The sequence below is a fragment of the Anolis sagrei genome, chromosome 1 (genome assembly GCF_037176765.1).
Source record: "Anolis sagrei isolate rAnoSag1 chromosome 1, rAnoSag1.mat, whole genome shotgun sequence".
Classification (NCBI taxonomy): Eukaryota; Metazoa; Chordata; class Lepidosauria; order Squamata; family Dactyloidae; genus Anolis; species Anolis sagrei.
The window spans coordinates 287,670,513-287,692,678 of record NC_090021.1 but is presented as its reverse complement, the minus strand read 5'-3'; the positions used below and the strand labels follow the sequence as shown (position 1 = coordinate 287,692,678).

General features: G+C 37.6%; 1 protein-coding gene across 2 annotated transcripts in view; it reads right to left on the bottom strand.

Moving 5' to 3' along the window:
* Positions 1-19,335, bottom strand: part of SPTBN5 (spectrin beta, non-erythrocytic 5) — a 116,762-nt gene extending 97,427 nt beyond the window's left edge. For both annotated transcript variants that reach the window (XM_067462835.1, XM_067462836.1), the window contains exons 1-10: positions 19,130-19,335; positions 16,296-16,930; positions 14,790-14,928; positions 12,594-12,826; positions 10,324-10,477; positions 9,131-9,331; positions 7,433-7,639; positions 7,138-7,350; positions 4,137-4,289; positions 489-619 (exon numbers count right to left, since the gene is read on the bottom strand). In XM_067462835.1, coding sequence (XP_067318936.1) covers positions 489-619; positions 4,137-4,289; positions 7,138-7,350; positions 7,433-7,639; positions 9,131-9,331; positions 10,324-10,477; positions 12,594-12,826; positions 14,790-14,928; positions 16,296-16,930; positions 19,130-19,231 — 2,168 coding nt within the window. In that variant the 5' untranslated portion in view covers positions 19,232-19,335. The remainder of the gene's footprint in view (positions 1-488; positions 620-4,136; positions 4,290-7,137; positions 7,351-7,432; positions 7,640-9,130; positions 9,332-10,323; positions 10,478-12,593; positions 12,827-14,789; positions 14,929-16,295; positions 16,931-19,129) is intronic.
* Positions 19,336-22,166: the final 2,831 nt, after the last annotated feature.

Sequence of the window (22,166 nt, the reverse complement as noted above, 5' to 3'; positions counted from 1 at the left end):
CTGTCAGTATCAGAGATACTTCACTCTGTGGTCCTCCTACTACTGTAATTCACAACTAAAACATCTTGTCAATATCTTCCTATTCTTCTCATATATGCTCGGTATCCAGATGAAAATTTTATTTGGTCTCTACTTTTAAGCAAGCAGATCTCATGAATATTTCCTGGACCTGTATGTGGATCAGAATATTTATATTCTTTAGGTTGTACTCTTTTATGCATTTTGAGATAATTATAATAAAATATATATTGAGAATTATATACGCAGGTGCATCTATTTGGAAAGGCTGTGTATGAAAATATATATGTTATTAGCAGATAATAGGAAAAGCTACATATGAAAAATCTAAATTCTGTGCATTTTTTAAAAAAGATTACAAATTACTCAGGAAATTAGATAGAATATATTGATAACCAAATACACTTTCAGCTGAAATGAACTTAGTAAAACTACTTCATTGGGCTTTCTTTGTATTCTGCACCTTTTACCTCAAGTACATCTCTTTCTTCCAGGTTTGGATCTCATTCTGCTTTCCTGGGCTGCTCTTAGAAAACATATCGGCTAAGATAATGATATCATCCAATTGGCTCTTCCCAGCAGCCAATTCTATTAGGAAACTCTGGGGTGAAACAAAATAAATGAGAAAAGTAGGGTAAATTAAATAATACAGGCTTGTTTCCAAACTTTACAATACATAAAACAATTATTTACAACCTTTTATACAAAGGAATATGTTTTATTATAGCGAGCATTCCTATCATACCAAGTTTGCTTTCCTGTCTTCCTTTTTTAAAGAAAGCTCTTTGGTGTTGTAGAATCTAACAAAAAGAAAGAGTCAATATTTTCCATTTTTTTCACATCTGTATTGAGGCATTGTGCTTTCAGAGCAGCTTGACACTGCTGAATTACAAGTCTTCTATCCATTTAGTCTTCAATTGAGATAATGGCTTCTTGTCTCATTATCTGTGTTAATCAACATAACAAGATAAGGACGATTAGCTTATCAACAAGTGGTGCTGTTCTGAGTGGTCATTTTTCTTAAGCGTTACACAGAATTGTAACAGATGGTACTCTTTGTGTGTTATTGTAATTTAACTCTACTGTTTGTCCAGTTTTCCTCTATCAATGTATGTATACATGTGTGTAATCATGTGGGTGTTCATGTGGGTCACATATAGTGTGTAGATTGTGTTCTGACATTGGCTCATGCTCTCCAACCAGGTTATTGTGTTAGTGAGCAGGTGATGGAAAGTAGATAAGGGAGCAAGGGGTGAAGTAGCCATGGTCTGTAACCTGACCACACTACTTATTAGGGAATCGAATCACATTTAATGGGTTTATCTGAGTCTGATGGCAAAATATAGACTGAGGAGTCTGTTAGTGTCAGGTACAGCTTGAAAGTTAATGGCATCCATGACAAATATGGTCCTATCCCAATTGGTCTCAGAGCCCACACACTCAGAGTCACACCCTCGATTCTATGTTCAATTCTGACCACAGGGATGGGCTCCAGGTTGTCATGGACCTCCAAGTTGTCAAGAACAGAACATTTTCTGGTTAGAGTTAGCATCACAGCTGCTGCCTGTCCTGCAGGGATGGCAGACCTATTAACATGATCTAACCTAAAAGGCTTATGGATACTTTTGGATTCCAGAAAGCATTATGGTGAGTATCATTGATGATCCTGTTGAAATCCTAGTCAATAGATGGAAGCATGATCAGTTTACAGCTATAGGCACACCGACTTCCAAATGCTGTCCCCAACCCAGTACTAACTGGGTCCCTTGGTGTAAGATCTCAGGCAACTCAAATAGGAAGGATGGCTAGAGCACACATGGAAGAAAGGATGACTTATGTCTGACAGGACACAATATAGAGAACATATTTGTTTCTATAAGGTAGCAATACGTGCATCAAAACGTTTTATCACTGCATCTGCAAATTCACATTCAGCTGAACCATTCAGGTTCCTCCCCTCTAAAGCCAATTCTAGGACCTGTTGTAGTTTATGGCGATTCTTTTAACAATCATTTCACAGACAAAATCTTGCAGATAAGCACCAATTTAGATGGTATCATTATAACATAAACTGAAAATGGGATGTCCAACAACTCTGAGTAGGATTACTCTGGATCAGTTTCAGTTGGTGAGCATCACAAATGTAGACAATTTGCTAGAACAAGGAAGTAGGACAAGCTGTTCCCTCAATCTCTGTCCTTCTTGGCTAGTTGTCCAGAGGTGACACAGTTAGATCTCAGCTATGTTATTAATGCTTCTCTTTGTAAGGGGAGTTTTTAACCTTGTTTAAAAGAAGTAGTGGTATGACCGGTCCTCCCCTAATCCTCTGTCCTTTAACAATATCTAATTTTTCTTTTTTGGCAAGATGATTGAGAGGGCAGTTGTCTTCCATAACTGCAATTTTTAATGCCATTGATGTTTAATTCTGTTTTAGGATCTTACCAGACTAAGGTTCTGAAGCCAGACAACAGTGGGTGGATTCACCATGCTGCCAAATAGGTACCAATTATTTTCCAGGTAAGGTACAAAGTGTTGGTTGTCACTTTTAAAGCTCTTCAGAGTTTGGGACCAGATAACCTATGGTATTGTCTTCGCCCATATAATCCAACTTGTATATTCAGATCTTCTTGGGAACATTTACTTCAGTTTTATGTTTATATCCCATTGGACATCCAAAGATTTCACATTATAGTCCAGGAATCCTCAAACTTTTTAAACAGAGGGCCAGTTTGTGGTCCCTCAGATTGTTGGGAGACCAAACTATCATTTGAAAAGAACATGAACATTGCTATGCACACTACACATCTCTTTTGTGGTGCAAAAAACCATGAAAGAAAAATCAAATAGGTTCTTGTGGTTTTTTTCGGGCTATAGAGCCATGTTCTAGAGGCATTTCTCCTGATGTTTCACCTGCATCTATGGCAAGCATCCTCAGAAGTAGTGAGGATGCTTGCCATAGATGCAGGCGAAACGTCAGGAGAAATGCCTCTAGAACATGGCTCTATAGCCCGAAAAAACCCACAAGAACCTAGTGATTCCAGCCATGAAAGCCTTCGACAATACATTAAAAATCAAATATTTCAAATGAAGAACATTTTTAACCAACATAAACTTACCAGTATTTCAATGGGAAGCATGGGCCTGCTTTTGTGTGATGAAATAGTCATGTTAATTTGGATTATAATTGTGTGCCTTCAAGTAGTTTCAGACTTAGGGCAACCCTAAGTCTAAGGTTTAGGGTGGGGACTGGGTAAATGATGTTGTAGGGCCTCATCTGGCCCTGGGGTCTAATTTGGGGATTTGTGGTGTAGTCTTTCCGTCTTTAACCCAAAATAAGTCATTTGATCAGGAAAACCAAAGTTGTCTCAATATCATAGCCTGGTCTAAAACCATGCTGAAATGGGCCCTGATTGTCTGATCTCAATTTGCTTAGTCACTACATACTCAAAGTACTTTTCCCTCAAAGCAAATATTAACAATAAGGAAATAATTCTCACATTTATCTGGGACCATGAAGGAGAAAGCACTACAACCTTCTCCAAGGCAGTAGTTGCCGTCAACGATCAAAGATTTACTGATCTTGAGACGTAATTTACCATTGGACTCATATAATCAATCCATATTTGCTACAATTTATCAAATATGGTAGGCAAGAGGCAGAATAACATATGGGATTGGGAAATGAAACTAATCCAGAGAAACCTAACTAGTGGAGCACTTGACATTACAGAGTCTGTGTTAATTTTGGTGTCAACCTTTGAGCTTGATATTACCATACATTGAAACTATATCCTTTTATGCAAAGTTTAATGGTTAAGGCAGGTATACTTTTCTTCAAAACTAAAGGCAAGAGTTTAACTTGGGTTCATAATGTTGCTAGAGGTGTTTTTTTTTTTTTTTGAGGTACTAATAAGGATCATGTGTGAAATCAAAATACATTGCTTTATTGCAATTTCCTCTAATATATCCAACTTTGGATCTTTGTTGAGAATCTTTCTCTCCTGAATAACTGCTTCTTTCTCTTTTACAAAAATCTGAATTCAGTCCTGGGAAACATAAACAAATAAGAAAGTGAAGTAAGTTATGTCTCTGAATGTGATTGCTAAGAAAAACGGCACCTGGTATTTCTGCTGCATAGCATCCACATTATCTGCTTTTGGCTGAATGGTCTGGAAAATTTTCTCTTTGTCATCTATCCAAGATTGAAATTCTTCACAGGAGCTGTAAAACTGGTAGAGTCTAATCCTTTCTTCCAATTCTGTTTTCCTGTGCTGGATGGAAAAAAATTAGACATAGTTTGAATAAGTACCAAATTTTGGAGTTAAATTAAATACATGACTGATTAAAATATGGAAATGTGTCAAGCAGAATTTTCTTTTAAAGCTATCTCAGGAGGACAATAAAAACATTGTGTTCAATAACAAATTCTGAGCTCAGACCTGCTCATTGTGTTCAAGGTCTAGCATTGCAAAACAGTTTTGGGCCCTGTCCTTTACAATGACCTGGAAATCAAATCTAATAAATCAAAGGGAACTTCCAGACAGACATTGCCTAGTGCCACCAATAAAATTGTTCAACTATTCGGTCTTTTTCTTCTTAATCAATTTTATGTGGTTAAAAAAAGAAACCCAGAAGAACTAAAGGAAAAATGTGGGCAATTACAGTTCTGTGAGGGCCCTAAAATGTGGATGGAACCGGGATAAAAGGGATGTGTGGCTAAATGATGTTTGCCAAAAATGCACGCTGGATAGCATTAACTGTCAAAAAACACTTGGTAAAAAGGTGTGCTTAAAACCTGATTTTGGCCACAAACTGTGCATATTGTCATGACGGTATATCCCTGCACTCAAAGAAATCATGTGACTTGGTTCTTATATGCTGGTGTGGACTGCTCCAGCTCATGTGCACTTTTTTAAATCCCGAAACAGCTGTAAACAAATGAGGCCATGGACACACAGGTGGCTAAATGTAAGCAGATTTGGAAAGCGATTCCCATGAGAAGTTTCTGTAACCATTTCTTTGTTCTGGAGTCTACTAAAATTAAACAGAGCTTGAATTTATACAGTGTGCACCAGCACTGGATGCAAGTGATACTTGATTTTTTTTTATTTTCCTGTTATAATAGTAGTGTTCTGTGCATATTTTCTTTGTCATTGTAAGTTGCAGGGCTTTTTTTTTTTTTTAAGATTTTTAGATTCATTTGTTATCTATTTGGGCTGTAAAGATAATCTTGTTTTTAAAGCTTCTTATATTTTTAACATTTTCTTGTCTGTGCTTTGTGATGGTCTTTTGTGGTTTTTGCATCTGTAGTTGCATCTGTAGTCCTTTCTTAACAGATTAGAGAGATGAGCCAAAACTAACAAAATGAAGTTCAACTGGGACAAATGCAAGATAATCCACTTAGGCAGAAAAACATGAAATGCAAAGATACAGAATGGAGACGCCTGGCTCGAGAGCAGTACGTGTGAAAAAGATATTGGAGTCCTCATGGACAGCAAGTTAAACATGAGCAGCAATGTGATGTGGTGGCTATAAAAGCCAATAGGATTTTGGCCTACATAAATAGGAGTATAGTGTCTAGATCTCGCAGCCAGAACTCAACACAGAGCAGAGTATCATATACCACTGAGCCAAAAAATCTGTATCTTCTGAGGAGAACAAATTCTCAAGCGTATAACTTTTCCACCAGAAGAAGGCCTGAAGTAAGGCCAAAACCGGTCGCGGACAGCTGATCTACAAGCTACTCAACATAAGAAGATATGACATTGATATTATTCTAAAGAGACTGTACCAAAATTTACATAATAGTGTTTGACATCACTGTGAAATTGAACAGTACAACATGTCTGTATAACTGCTTGTTGAATTCCACTATTGTTTTGATATTATTCTAAAGGGACTGTACCAAAATTAACACAATATTGTTTGACATCACTGTGAAATTGAACAGTACAACATGTCTATATAACTGTTTGTTGAATTCTACTATTGTTTACTCTATATAAGTGGTATTTTTGTTGTATGTACTTATTCAGGAACCCATTTATATTATATTAGATCCAGGGAAGTCATGCTACCCTTCTATTCTGCCTTGGCCAGACCACACCTGGAATATTGTGTCCAGTTCTGGGCATTGCAATTTAAGGGAGATGTTGACCCTAAGTTGGAATGTATCATAGGAGGGTAAGTTAAATGATCAAGGGTCTGGAGAACAAGCCCTATGAGGAGCAGCTTAAAGAGCTGGCATGTTTAGCCTTCAGAAGAGAGGAGACATGATGGCCATGTATAAATATGTGAGGGGAAGTCATAGGGAGAAGGGAGCGAATTTGTTTATTGCAGCCCTGGAGACTAGAATGCAGAACAATAACTTTAAATTAGAAGAAAAGTGAGTCCATCTGAACATCAGGAAGAACTTCCTGACAGTGAGAGCTGTTCAGCAATGGAAGTCTCTGCCCTGGACTGTGGTGGGGGCTCCTTCTTTGGAGACTTTTAGGCAGAGGCTGGATGGCCATCTGTCAAGGGTGCTTTGAATGTGATTTTCCTGCTTCTTGGAAGGGGGTTGGACTGGATACCTACGAGGTCTCTTCTAACTCTATGATTCTATAATTCTATGTATTTCTTTGGTAAAGAGGAAATGAGCCACAAATGTTATGACTGTAAGAAAGGAAGACATTGGAGAAACAAGCTTCTCAAACCTGTGTCTGCTTTCCCTTGCCACCACTTAGCAATTCTAGAAGAAGTACAATGGCTACTATAGTGCATCATCAATATTCCAGCCATTACAGAAAAATATTGAAACTTGTTGCTAACTTACTAATAAGCATGAGGTTTCATGGACTATATCACACAGCAATGAGTTCCATGAAAGATTATACAGAACTTCAAGTATTATATACTGTATATATGAGTATATATAGTACATATCATTTGGAGTGTGAGTGCACACATTGACCAAAATCCCATTGATCATCCTAGAGCAAACCCACTGAATCAAACATAGTTTGGTAGGGTAACACTCATGTAAGTTAAACTGACACAATCATTTACTCGAATTTAGATTTCAGTTGGATTTAGTGATTTCAGAGGAAAACTAAAATGCACATGATATCATTGGCATACCTCAGCCATGGTTTGCAGTTTTTCATACAATAAGTTGACCTTATTCTGAGTCTTCCAGATGTTTTCTGTAATAAAATGAGGATCAGACCCAAATGGTCTTATGGCTGTCATTTGGGCAGAAACTCGTGACACAGAATGACTTGCTGGTGTTTTGGTTACCCTCTGGTTTGTGCTGTTCTGGATCTCTATGTTTGATGTTGGCGCCGATATCATCTGACAAGAAAAAGAGCCACAACTTTGAATTCTGTATACTTGAAATTTGCATTATGTGTTATGCATACTAGCTAGTACTTACAATGGGAGCAGCTTGTCGTGTCACACAATGAGCCTGCTCTTCCAGATGACTTATTTCTGCAGAGTAAGTACCAAGTTCCTTCTCCAAATGAAAGTGGCGATGCAACAAAGATTCAGCACCCGATACATCCTTCCCATAATCCTCACTAGCTAGGAGGGTATGCAGTTCCTGCAGCCGGGAGTCCACCTCACCAACATCCGCAAAGTACTGATGAGAGAAATATGAGTACTTTGTTGTTAACACAATTATTCTTGTGCCTAAAGTGCCTTTAGGTTCCTCTCAGGCTGAAAGTGTGTTAGTTGCCTAAGGTCACTCAATCAGTTTCCATGGGTAAGAAGTAGGGCTGGGCGGTTTCGTTTCGTTAATTCGTAATTCGTTAAAAATTCGTTATTTTTTTTGTTAACGAAGTTATAACGAACCATTCTGGAGCAACTTAAAAACGAAACGAATTTTTCAATTCGTTTCGTAAATGCTTCGTATTTCGTTATGTATTAGTTTTGTTATTGGTTTGAGGTCGTTTCGTTATTATTTCCGCATGTCTGGGGCAAGTTTTATAGTTGTTTTTTTGTTTAATTAGTGAAAAAAAATTATAATATCACACCAACAGTCAACAACAGAGGGAGAGGGAAGCTTCAGAAGTTTTTTTAGCATATTGCGCGATCGCGGCCGCCATTAACGAATCGATTCGTTATTGGTAGGTTACATACCTGTGACCATCTTTCTTCGAGTGGTGCTCTGCGATTCGTTATTGTTTTGTTATTGTTTTGTATTTTTTTTTACCATTTACGAAATTTTGTAAATATCGAACTTTTTTTAAGGAAAATTTCGGAATTCTTTTAAATATCAAAACGCAAAAAAACCCCACAAAAACAAATCGATTTTAGAAACAAATTTTTCCGTTGTTACCCAGGCCTAGTAAGAAGATCTCCAGAGACATGGTCCCAATACAAACCACTATACCATTGTAAGCTATTACCCAATCTGCACATATGTAGTGCCAACCATCTTTTGAACAGGGTTTGGTGAGCAGTCACCTACCAGATGGTGCCAATAGCCAATTATCATTGCTTAATTTTGACCAATGCTCCCTGAACATTGCTGTTATCAATGATGATTTCTTAGGCCCCTTCCACACAGCTGTATAAAATCCACATTGAACTGGATTATATGGCAGTGTGAACTCATAATTCAGTTCAAAGCAGATATAGTGGATTATCTACCTTGATATTCTGGGTTATATGGTTGTGTGGAAGGGCTCTCAGATAGCCTAGTTCAAAGCAGATATAGTGGATTACCTGCCTTGATGTTTGGGGTTATATGGCTATGTGGAAAGGCCCCTAAGTTCTCCCTTCTGACCACCCCCCCCCCCGGATATGGGGTGCACAACTGCTCCCAAATACCTCTTCATTTGAGGTATTCCCAAAATGGTGAAAGAAATCTGAGTGCTTTGGGAATTTCCATGTACTTGTCAGACAAAAACTGCCAATTTCAGTTTTTTGTCTTAAAATTGGAGGTTATGTGCATAGCAGGTGGCTTCAGGAGTCTCGAGAATGGGGATCGGGGGGGGGGGGCTATATTTGCCAACCATGTCTTAGCATGACAATGTATTCAAGAATTTAACAGATAGATAAAAATCTTAATACATTAACTTTTTCCCTTGCATTTTCTTGTTTTGGCTAAAACTGCAGACCAGTTTACCTGTTTGATGAGAGCAGCTGCCTCCAATTGGGTTTTCCGATTTGCCACTTCATTATGGAGCTGTTGCCACAATTGCTGGATATCGTCAGTCTTTTTTTGGATATCCTTCCGGTTTGAAGGACTTTTCTGACTAAGCTCAGACCCTTTGCAGTTGATCTTAGAGCAAATCATTTGGTGAGAATTGCACTCATCTTGTAGAGCCTGCCAGACAGAAGTCATTTGGTTATATCTAGATGCTGCTATGCAGTAAACTCTGGCAATATTCTTTTGGATTTTTTGAGAATTTACAGTCACAGTTATAATACTTTGTTCCCAAAGTAGTTAGATCCTGTTACAGTTGAACTTTTAAAGGAAAGGTTAATATTTTGTTTTCTACAGTAGTTTCCCAAAAGGACTGAAAACAGTACCTCTTGTTATTTTTCAAAAGAAAAACATTTGAATGCTGCAGACCACTGATATGGGTACAAAACATACTCCCTTCTACCATTCTGTTATTTGAATAGCCACAACAGAGTATGGGCCAATACTTTACCACAACTTGGAGATGGCATCATCATTATTATCGCCAATATTGTTGTTGTGGTTGTTGTTTTTGTTATTATTATTGGACTACAGTTCCTAAAGAGTATGAGCCAATACTTTACCACAACTTGGAGATGGCATCATCATTATTATCGCCAATATTGTTGTTGTGGTTGTTGTTTTTGTTATTATTATTGGACTACAGTTCCTAAACTCTGTCTTCCAACACAGACAATTACCACCTTGCCTGGGAGATCCTTCTGAACATAAGACAAAGGAATCTAAAAAAGCTGTTTTACATTTTTGTATTTAGTTATCTCCAAGCTTTCCAGTTACTTTCCTTCTCTTATCCAAGACATTATTTACTTTAGTGCTAATTTTAAAAATATTTTTTACAATCCAAGCCCAACATTATTCTGAAGTGTTTGAAGTGGTATACATGGCTTCACAACAGTCCTTTGAGTCAGACACTCAGGTAGTGACTGGTCCAAAGTCATTCAACAAGTTTTAACAGTGAGTGTGAAACTCAATATGGATCTTGTAAATTCTAGTTCAACACTCTTACCATTACCACTGATATTGCACTGCCTACCACAGTTTTGCTTACGTCTGTATTAGCAGTAGTTCTAAAATGTGCACAGTAAGTGATCAAGAACTCATGTATTACCAACCTTGTGGCTTTGGAGAGAAGCCAAAATGTGATTGAGATCACGTCCTAACATTCTTGTCTTCACCAGCTTCCGCTTGTCTAACAGCCAGGATTCCTCTTCCTTGCACTCATGGAAAAACTCAAAAAGCTTCATACTATCTTCTAGCTGATGCTGACTAGTAAAAGGGAAAACATTGTACATTTTGTAATGTCTATATCTAAATGCAAATTCCTCCCCCCCCCCCCAGCAGTTCTAACATATGAGAATCTAGAGCAGAGCTCTTTCAGTTTGAAAGAGATACTACCACCTTCTAAGGCAGCATATTCCACTGTCAAACAGCTTTGACTGTCAAGAAGGTCCTAATGTTTGGATGGCATCTCTTTTCCTTACATATTCATGGTTTTGGGTGGTTGATTTTTTGATTAAAATATTGTGACGTATTGTTGTTGTTCATTCGTTCAGTCGTCTCCGACTCTTCGTGACCTCATGGACCAGCCCACGACAGAGCTCCCTGTCGGCCGTCACCACCCCCAGCTCCTTCAAGGTCAGTCCAGTCACTTCAAGGATGCCATTCATCCATCTTGCCCTTGGTCAGCCCCTCTTTCTTTTACCTTCCACTTTCCCCAGCATAATTGTCTTCTCTAAGCTTCCCTGTCTTCTCATTATGTGGCCAAAGTACTTCAACTTTGTCTCTAGTATCCTTCCCTCCAATGAGCAGTCGGGCTTTATTTCCTGGAGGATGGACTGGTTGGATCTTCTCGCAGTCCAAAGCACTCTCAGAACTTTCCTCCAACACCACAGTTCAAAATCTTCTATCTTCCTTCACTCAGCCTTCCCTAAGGTCCAGCTCTCACATCCATAGGTTACTACAGGGAATACCATGGCTTTGACTAGGTGGATCTTTGTTGCCAGTCTGATGTCTCTACTCTTTACTATTTTATCGAGACTGGACATTGCTCTCCTCCCAAGAAGTAAGCGTCTTCTGATTTCCTGGCTACAGTCTGCATCTGCAGTAATCTTTGCACCTAGAAATACAAAGTCTGTCACGGCCTCCACATTTTCTCCCTCTATTTTCCAGTTGTCAATCATTCTTGTTGCCATAATCTCGGTTTTTTTGATGTTTAGCTGCAACCCAGCTTTTGCGCTTTCTTCTTTCACCTTGATTAGAAGGCTCCTCAGTTCCTCCTCACTTTCGGCTATCAGAGTGATGTCATCTGCTTATCTGAGGTTGTTAATGTTTCTTCCAGCAATTTTCACCCCAGCTTTGCATTCATCAAGCCCCGCACATCGCATGATGTGTTCTGCATACAAGTTAAAAAGGTTGGGTGAGAGTATGCAGCCTTGCCGTACGCCTTTCCCAATCTTGAACCCTGGCTCATAGATCTTACATTCCAGGTTCCTATGGTGTGTTGATCTTTAGAGCATCGGATTCGTCGTTCACCTCCAGTACCGTCGGCCGCTAGCCTTCCTTTCGGCTTTGAGCTAGCTGCGTCATCACATCTGGGGCTAGTTGAACTTATCCTCTGCTCCTCCCCAGTAGCATTTTGGCCCTCTTCCAACCTGGGAGTCCCATCTTCCAATGGCAAACCAACATATCTCTGGTTGTACTGGTCCATTTAGTTTTCTTGGCAAGGATACTGGGGTGGTTTACCATTGCCTTCCCCAGGGATCACGCTTGGTCTGACCTCTCTGCCACGACCGTCCCATCTTGGGTGGCCCTTCACGGTTTTGCTCATGACATCATTGAGGTGCTCAAGCTCCAGTGCCACAACAAGGCGGTGATCCTTTGCTGGAGAGTTGTGACGTATACATGAGTATAATGTATTTATATGAACATCTTTATACAGGTTGAACATCCCTTATTCAAAATTTAAAATACCCCCAAATTCAAATCCATAGGAGGCTGATATGACAGCTTTGCTTTCTGATGGTTCAGCATACACATTGATAGTTCAATGTACACAACATTTTAAAAAGTATTGTATAACATTACCTTCCTGCTATGTGTATAAAGTACATATAAAATGAATGAATTTTGTCCCATCTCCAAGACATCCATGCACTTCTATGCAAATACAAATATTACACGATTAAAAGTCCCAAGCATTTTGCAGAAGTGATACTTGGCTTAAAGTAACGTTGACCAGCACGTTTCAACTCTAGATCAGGGCTGTTTGTACATTTGTATCCTCAGTATTCTCAAACAAAGTGTGAGAATCCACCAGTATTCTCCATCAGTATTCTCAAATCATCAGTAATTCTCAGAGTTGTCACAAGGAAAATAAATTTACCGTGTTTTGCAGAGATCCACAGAATTTTGATAGAACTGATGGAGCATCCGGAGTTTAGCTTGGAGAACATCTGCTTTGCGCAGTCTACCTTTTATGATCTCTTCTGCTCTTTCATCAATATGCTTGATTGTCTCTTCAAGGGAAGTGACTTGGGAAGCAACCAATTTGTGCTTCTGCAATAGATCCACAGCTTCCAATAGCTCTTTGCCACAATCCTGAGAATTCAATAGACTCTGAAAATAAAATAAAATAAAATAAAATAAAAAGAATGGATTTCTTCCACAACCACTTACAAACACTAGCTGAGTACAGATGGCAATTCATCAGGTGACAGCTGTCTTCAATGATTACTTGTTAAACCAATTCTCTCGCAAGTTACGACCTTTTAAAAAAATCTACACTTGATTAGCAATCTGATGTATACTAACTGACAGAATGTTAGAGATATCCAGTTTATCTGGTATTTAGACATATAATTATTCAAAATCTCCCTATATAAACCTACTAGTGTCTTAACATCTTTGGGAGAGAGCTTCTTCTCAATCCCACCACCATCTCAACCATATCTGATGAAAATATGGAAGATAGCTTTTTAATGGCTGTTCCCAGGAAAAGGATCTGCCTGCCTTTTTGCTGTCATGTAGTTATTCAAACAGCTTTGTAATGATTAATTGGTTGTAAAGAGACTTGTGTGATTAATTTAGCGATGTGTGCTATATTTTAAACATTAATATTTTTTAAATAATCTTACATTTTTTAGTTGCAATGACATTTTACAATAAATTCAACTCTGTGTTAACTTTTTGATTATCAGGTTCTTAGATGTAGCATGGTGGCAAGGAGAGGCTGCAGGAGTTTGATTTTACCTAAGCCTGCTGGGAAGGGCAAGAGTCTACCATTTCCTCTGCCCACTGCTAAGTTAATTGAATATACATTCCCTTTGCATTTTGAACTCAGTTTGCAACAACTGATGTAAGCTGAGAAGAAAGAGGGAAATTGAGAGGAGGAGAGAAAAACTGGGACATTTTAAAAGCAGTTACAAAAGTGGGATTATTTGGGACTGTCCCAGCCAAATCAGGGCAGTTGGAGGGTATGGTAATGATACATTTACTGTTGAATTTCTCAGATAATATCATGCCCTTATTTTAGACTGTTAAGAAATCATGCATTTGTCCAGATCTTCTCATCAACTCCTATAAGTATAGAACCAAATGTGTCTTGGTAAAGGAAGGGAATTGTTTAATCTTATTTACATTTAGCAATGAAATCAGAATGCATGTAAATCTTTGCCACAAACTAAATCTAAGTTAAAATAAAATACTTGTATACAAAATTCTGTTTGCATAATACCGTTTTTTTCTACATATTGCTGGCTTTCAGGAAATAGGGCTTTAAATGTTGGCACACAAAACTGGAAATAAATTGAACAGATTGTTTGGGTTCTACAGAGCCATTAAATCAGTGGTTCCCAACCTTTTTTGACCAGGGACCATTTGACCAGGGGCCACTTGACCAGGGATTACATGATCAGGGACCACTTTGATTAGGGACCATTCTCCAATATTTGGATATTTAGGGTGCTAATTCAGAAAATTGTATTGGATAGACCACATCAACTCCAGTTTCTGATACAGAACATATACTATCCAGAAGTCGCCATCTGCTCGCTCACAGAAAACCATATTTAATCATCTACAGCTGATGTGGTAGTAGCATTCTTGTGTGCATAGTCAATCTCTCTCTTCCTGGCATTCCCATTGCTTCAGCACTGGGAATGCTGAAGCAATGGGAATGTCATGGTCTCAAAAAAAGAGGGGTTTTTTGAGACCAGTCACTCTCCTTGTCGCATGGTTTCGAGGCAACAGTGTAGTAACTGTGAAGCCGTGGACCATATTTTTGTCCTGATGGACCATTGGTGGTCAACAGACCACAGGTTGGGAACCACTGCATTAAATGCATCCATTTTTTGTGACCAGTACTGCAGGAAAATGCAAAAATGTTGTTTCTTTATTTGACATTGGAATATCAACTCTGTATTAATTATTCTACCCATGCAAAATGTATATTGCAATTTTTGGACTCCCAGAAAACATTATTAGCAGTTATTTTGTCACAGGATATTAATGGCAGTCCTTAATTTTCACTAAAATAATATGCCTATCAACATTGGCCTGTAGAATGCATAATGTAAAATACCTGCAGCTCTTTCAGTTGTTCCATAATGGTATTGATGTCTTGTAGAAGAATCAGAACTCCTTGCATGTCTTTTAAAAACTGTTTCTGTCTTTTGACCTCATTCAAAAGATCCCTCCATTGCTGTAAAATGTCTTTTTGCCTGGTTTGAAAAGAAAAATATATATATATACTGTAAAACTCTGGACATAGCTACATGTGAGAAAGAACACAGGAAAGGCACCAAAATGCAATCCCTTGTTACTTACCCTGTTGTTCTAAACAGAGTTCTATTTAGCCCATCTAGACACTACTGATATATATATGTTTCCATAAAACCACCTCTGCACCTGAGCAAGGGAAAGTAATTTTTGAATTATAACTCCTACAGTCTCCAAGCCGCCATGGCCAGTAGACAATCTGCATGGCTTTGCCAGTGGGCATGCTGGGTGGGGATTCTGCGAGTTTTGGTCAAAAATGGCTTTTTGAAGCTCTGCTGCAGATCATTAGCTAGCACTGGCAAACTGAAGGAATATATGAGGATTTATAAGAAAGTATGGGACAAACTAGATATTATGAAAGTTTCCGTTGCAGCCCTGAGTTCCTGGTAGAAATGGAACATTATACCCAAAAATTCTTTGATAAACTGTTAAAAAACATGTTTTTTTAATCCAAAGAAGCCATGACAGGAAGAATCCTGGAGTGATGTAACGTTCCATTGCTCAGGACTTATTTTACACGTAGTGACACAGAAAATTGTATTTCTATTAATAAATATTTCTTGCACAAAAATGCTGAATCCTATGCAGAAAATGCTGTCATTTGGGACAAATGACACAAAATTTCTGCACATTTCTGCACAAAAATCACATGTGGGTGATTTGCATAGAAAACAGCATTTTCTGCAAAAGGAAATATTATTTCATACACAGGAATGCAGGATGTATTGTATGCAGGAATGTTAAATTTGCATGCAAAAAACCCCCCAAAACATCCACATGTGAATTTTGCACAAAATAAGTCCTGAATTGTCAAGAGGTTTCAAAAACTACTTGCATGAAGAAAAATGTTAAAATCATCCATTAGTTCCCTTTAGAAGAAACTTTGTGAAGAATTACATCTTTAGATTGTGACCTGTTTGGGTGGGCACATGAAAAGACTGACAATGTGCCAGTACTATGTAATTGAAATTACATCACGTATTCAATGTGGGAATTATTAAAGATACTCTATAAAGGAAACTGCTTGCTTACTATTCTCCAATAAAAAATATTAAAATATTGGGTATTTTCCTCAATTGACCATTTCCTTGAAACATGCTAGAATTTTATTTGGCTGTTACTTATACATTGCAATAGCCTTTGCCTTGATGCAAATAAATTTGCGTTGATTTCTCTCTTTTTAAAACCCTTTAAATCTGTCACTTTATAAATGTAAATAGATTTCTTTCCAGGTGATCTTATCTGATATATTTCTATATTCATATTTAACAAATAGGAACAAACACCAGACATCACTTTTTCAACTAACTTTTTTGCAATCTGGATCTTATCATGGTAGTTCTCCTGTCTGATTTTTGATGCCATCTCAGAGAGTGCTTTGAAGCGTTGGTTTCGAGAAAGCATGTCTCCCTCAATGGCCTCAAGCTTCTTTGTGGCTGCATCAAATTCCTCCACACTATTAGGTTGCAAGTCTTCCTGCTTCTTCATGATCTCCTTCATGTCATCCAAATAGGCCACACGGATGGCAGCTTTCTTCTGAAATCTCTGGACTAGTTGTTCAACTCTCTCGAGTCTCAGAAGCTCCTGCTGTATTGCTTTTCCTCGGTTGTGCTCTGCTTTCTCCAGAATGATCCATTCCTTTTCCAGATCTCTCAGTGTCCTTCCTTCAGAAGGCAGATAAACACGCTGGTTGTTGGCTCGCTGTTTGGTTCTGATGTTGAAGAAATTGGCCTCAATTATCCCTTTCTCCCGGTACTTGGGAGGCTTCTCTACAGTGCGGAAGATCTTAAAATTGCCCATGAGAAGGCGCATTTCCTCCAAGGAGTTGGGAAATGAATGATCATCCAGTTCCTTCACTTTGACTCTTATCCATTTCAACAGGTCAGAGACCTTGTGTTCATACTGGGACTTCAAGTCATCCGTCTCCTTCAAGAAGAACACAATCTGTAGAAACACAAAATAATGAAATCCTTCCTTTATATAATCTAGAAGAGTTTTGTGGTTGACATAAACCAGGCTTTCATACATGATATTTTAGGTTCACATAATATTTACATATGAAATCCTGAATTCAATATAATTTTCTTGTCCTAAAAGCAATAATTGTGTCCCTAATATTTGTATCAGACCATGGAAGAAGAAGAAGTCTGACGGTATTCCTTCTTCTCCAGGGCTCTGATCTGAATTGTCCAGTTCGCAGTTTGCACTAGCCATGAATAAAAAAATAGGCATATTGTATCCTTGAGTGTAATACAGTGTCAGAGAGATTACTTTATCTAAATGGTGTTGATTTGAAGTAATACAGAATCCAGAAAGTACTCAGATAGTGTATCATGGAACTTTAAGTGCTATGAAATCATGGTAGTTAAAGTGGAATCGCAGCACTATAATTATTTGGTGCAAAAGGGCGCAAGTGAGTGTTTCAGTTCAAAAACAAATACTATAAGCTGACGGCATTTATAAGTTTGGTTGTGTAGAAGGTACCATGTTGCTTTCTCTTTGATCATATATTTTTATTGGCTACATTACAAATGGTCATATTTAATCAACACATATCAGAATTATATTGGCATGTGAAGTGGTCAAATGCTAAGTGGATTTTGGATGTTGTAGTTTGCAGTAGGGCCAACACCCTGGATTTCTTGGATTTGAGGATACCACATTTTAGCCACAACATAGGAATCTCAAAGAAGAGGGAGTTAAGGAACGAAGAGAAAGGGGGGATAACTCACAGACCTTTGAAAGTTAGTTTTCATAAGCAGCTAGTTACAGTTATAATTAAAATTCCCTCAAGTAGTAAGTTACTGATATTTTAACATTTTAAAAGTATCACTTTACATCTTATTATTCCTAAATAATTAAGATATGAGTTTTTAATTACTTTTAATTTCATTTTTAAAACAAATAATGCTACAAGTCATTGACCGAAACACTAAGACTATATACTTCTCTATTAGTATTAACAAATACAGTTAATAATTAAACTGAGTTATTTCAATTTAATTAACTATTAAATTAATTAAATAAACTGAAAATGAGAAATTGTCTCTCACTACATTGCAACCATGGTGGAAATCAGAGAAATTTATTTTTAAAGGAATTAACTGCAATTATACTTCTGACATTTAGAAATGGGATCTGCAAGCTTCTTACCAAACCAAAAAGGGTAATCACAGCCTGACAGTGTTCCTTTATTATTCATTTGCTGAGTATTTCCACTTAAACAAAGATGTGCAAATGAACCCCAATTCTACACTATGAAATATCTGCTGGTGTCTAAAGCCCAATAATTCACAATTTCCCCAAATATCTTTGGGTCCTTAATTTAAGTGAAACATTCATTGCCACAATTTTGAACATAAACTCAGTTACATTTTTTCCATAATGGACTACTGGGAATTTTGGTAGATTTTGAACAGAATTTGACCAACACTGAACTGAAATTCTCACCTGCCACCAATTTTTGCTTACTTTACTCAAGCCTCCTTCTACAGTCCATCGACAGGGGACTATCCCAGATGTATCTATTCCAGGGCATCCAGAGCTAAAGTGTGATTCTGCTGGTCTACTGAGTGGGTTAATTCAGTCCTGAAACTCCATGAAACTGTTCTTGGCATAAAACCATTACTGTGTATGTATCTGTATGAGAGCCAGCATGGTTTAGTGATTTGAGCCAGGATTCAATTTGCCACTTGACCATGAAACCCACTGAAGACCTTGGCCAAACCCTGAAATAGGTTCATCTTCCAAAAGTCAGAAATGACTTAAAAGCACATAGCAACAACATGTATGACCTTTCTCCTCCCCTCGTATTTCTTTGTTATTTTTTACTTTCTACTTCTTAATCTTCTCTTTGAAAGAGCTAACACTGAAACACTTAACACTACAAAAAACCTCCTACACACAAGAAGCCATAAAAAAAAAACTTGCCTAGGTCTCTTGTTCAGCTACACTCAATGATGTCTCAACCCATAACTGTTTCCTTCTATGAGCAGACAGATAAGCTAATAAGAAAGTTGCTGACGTTAATAAGGACTAGTGATCTATATGTGCTAATCTGACGTTATCTGTGTCCTGAGTGAGCATGCAACAAGGAAGACACAAATGCCAGCACTGGAATAGGAGTGAAAGAGCAGCACCAACCTTTAGTGCAGGAAAAGCTGACCGGGGCATTAAGGCTCCTTTCTGTATGTTCTGCCATCGCACCCAGTTTTCGCTGAAGGATCCTAGTAAGTGCATGGTCATTGGTGCGGGCGGGAGGCGGGAGGTTTACCTTTCTGCATGGATTCCCTTTGCATTGCTGCTCACCCGCTAGTCTTATTTCTCAGGCTGCTTTGACACAAGGAAGGCTTCCCAGGGGCAATCCTATTAGGGAACTCAGAGCTGCCTCTTAAGAATGACTGAGGTCATGGAGGGATTACCATGTCTCCCTTTGTTTGTTTATGTCTTCCAATGTAGTCAGGAAGGAAGGTAAAGGAAAAAGGAAGAGAACACCTACAAGAATGAATACTGGAAGACAATTGGAATGTGGGGTCATGTGAGAGAAAAGGAGGTGCACAAGGAGTAAGAGGTAGCGCTAGTGAGGATACTGAGAAGTAAGGAGAGAACATTTTAGGCTAAGGACCATACTGTATGGGTAAGAAATGTGTTCAGGTCACACTTTAAAGCAAATCTTCCCTATTACCACTTCCAAGACCAAAATGCAAACTAAAATGACTGGCATTCCATCATTGAATTTTGCAATGTGGTTCTCCAGTCAAAATTTATACAAAAATGATAAAAATGTATACAAAAATGCATATCTGTGGAAAATGTGCACACATTTGCAGGCAAAAAAATTAACATGTAAGAATACACTGTATCATGGGAAATTAATTGACATTTTGTAGCTATTAGACAAAATTGGGTACAGTGGTTTATGTGTTAAGATAAATGTTTACAAAAATGATCAGTAATGTGCATGCATCCTTTTTAAAAAAAACAAAAACCAAAAATTGTGCAAGCATGATAGAACAAACTTATAAAAGAAATAGACATTGAATCAGCATATCTATTAATCCCTAGCCTGATGCACTTAGAATAAGCGTCCACCAATATATGTATACATCATTGATGTTTCAACAATTTAATCCTATGCATGAGCATACAAGCACTTCACTGATACAGACAAGGACAATCCAGAGACTACCCTATTGCCCCTGGATGATCTTTCCTTCCAAAGAAATCTAGGCTTTACATCATAGGCACCAGTCTTATGGCTCCCTTAGAGATAGTATGCCAACATATAATTATATGCTGCAGCAAAATACTCATATAATTTCTGCTATAAATAGTTTGCCTGTCAGAGCAAGTCACAGTGGGTTGTTGAAATCTGTCTTGTTCAGATATGCAAATTTATTTATTTATTTATTTATTTATTTATATTTCAGATATGCAAACAACCATGCTCAATAAAACATGGTTTATTAATCAGCATAAACCAGTTTGATTTTAGGGCTTGTTATTGTCCTATAAACTCTGGCCTGTTTAAATCATGTTTTAATATGATGTCCATAGAATAATGCTTTGCCTCGTGTGACTGTGGAGCAGAACAAACAACTTCACAATGCCCTGCCTCATGCACAGAGGAAGAATGGTTTAAAGTTATAGACAATGTGGTTGCCATTGCCTGTTTTTGGTCAAAAATTATATAGCCGCTTGTGCTCCCTCTATTTTATGGTATTATTATTATTATTATTATTATTATTATTATTATCATCACCATCATCATCATCATTATTAATAATATTAATAATAATAAACTTTATTTATACCCTGCCACCATCTCCCCAAGGAGACTCAGGGTGGCTTACATGAGGCCAAGCCCAACAACACATCACTAAAAACAAAACAGCAAGCAAATAAAACAGTACAATTAATATAACTTACATATAAACAATAACACAGAGAATTTAAAATGTTATGGCCGAGCCAGATGTAATAATTTTTTTAATAAACACTGGACGTGAACAGAGGTAGGAAGTATCTAAGCAGAAGGGTTTTTTTTAAAAAAAGATAATGTAGGGAGAGTAGTCAGTGCTGGCATGGATGCCACCAGAAAGGGCACTTTATGCACATGATGTGGGAATGCGAATATGTACAAGATTTTTGGCAGACTATACAAAATGTGTCAAATCAAATATTAGGAAATGAGTGGGTCATAACAAAGGAATTCGCGGTATTAGGGAAAAGAGAGGAAATGGGAAATAAAAGGGAAATAAAAGAAGCAATAATTGAATGTGCACAAGCAGTAATAGTATTAGGGTGGAAAGATAAATCAAAACGGACAATAAATAAATGGTACCATTATATGGTGGAGCAAATGGAATCTGAAATTATGAATGTGAAATTAAATGATTTAAAAATCAATGAAAATTGAATGAGAGAAATGGAAGATAGATGGACAAGGGTAATGAACTATATTATGAATCATTCTGGAGATCAGGTCATAAGAAATAAGATACAAATGCTATATAGCATACAGGATGGAAATGTATAAAGATAAAGAAATAATGATTGTCTCAAAAAGAAATGAATATGTGAAAGATAATAATCCTCATGTTGGTGGTGGGAATTGTAAATGTTTTGTGTGTGCAAGGTATGTATTTTCTGTATTGTAAAAATAAAAAGTCGGGGGGAAAAAAGATAATGTAGGGAGACCAACAATGCTTTTGACACAAAATAATAATGATGATGTCCATGGCCACAACTCTGGCTTTTTCCTGCTTGTTTTCCCAGTTACTCACCTTGAAACAAGGTGTTGGGAAAGAAGTAAATCAGAAATGGGGAAGAAAAACATGATTTGTTTGGTCATTTGTAGTATAATGCATGGCTTGAGCAATAGTCCATACCTTATGTACCTATATAATGCTAATATAGCTATGAGGAGACTTCCCAAAGAAGACATTGTGTAATGCTATATTATCTATAGTTTCATTTGTGCTGTGAAGGAACACACAGTTCTTTCAGCTGACGAGACCTTGGTTTACCTATTAGGTTTGGTAGTCCATGTCAGTAGGATAGTAACTCCAGATTTTAACCTCAACAGTAAGGGGAAGTGTCCAATGTGCTGTCCAATGTACCAAATAGATTCAGTCATTTTGATAACACCGTAAAAGTTTAGACCACAACAATATCCGTG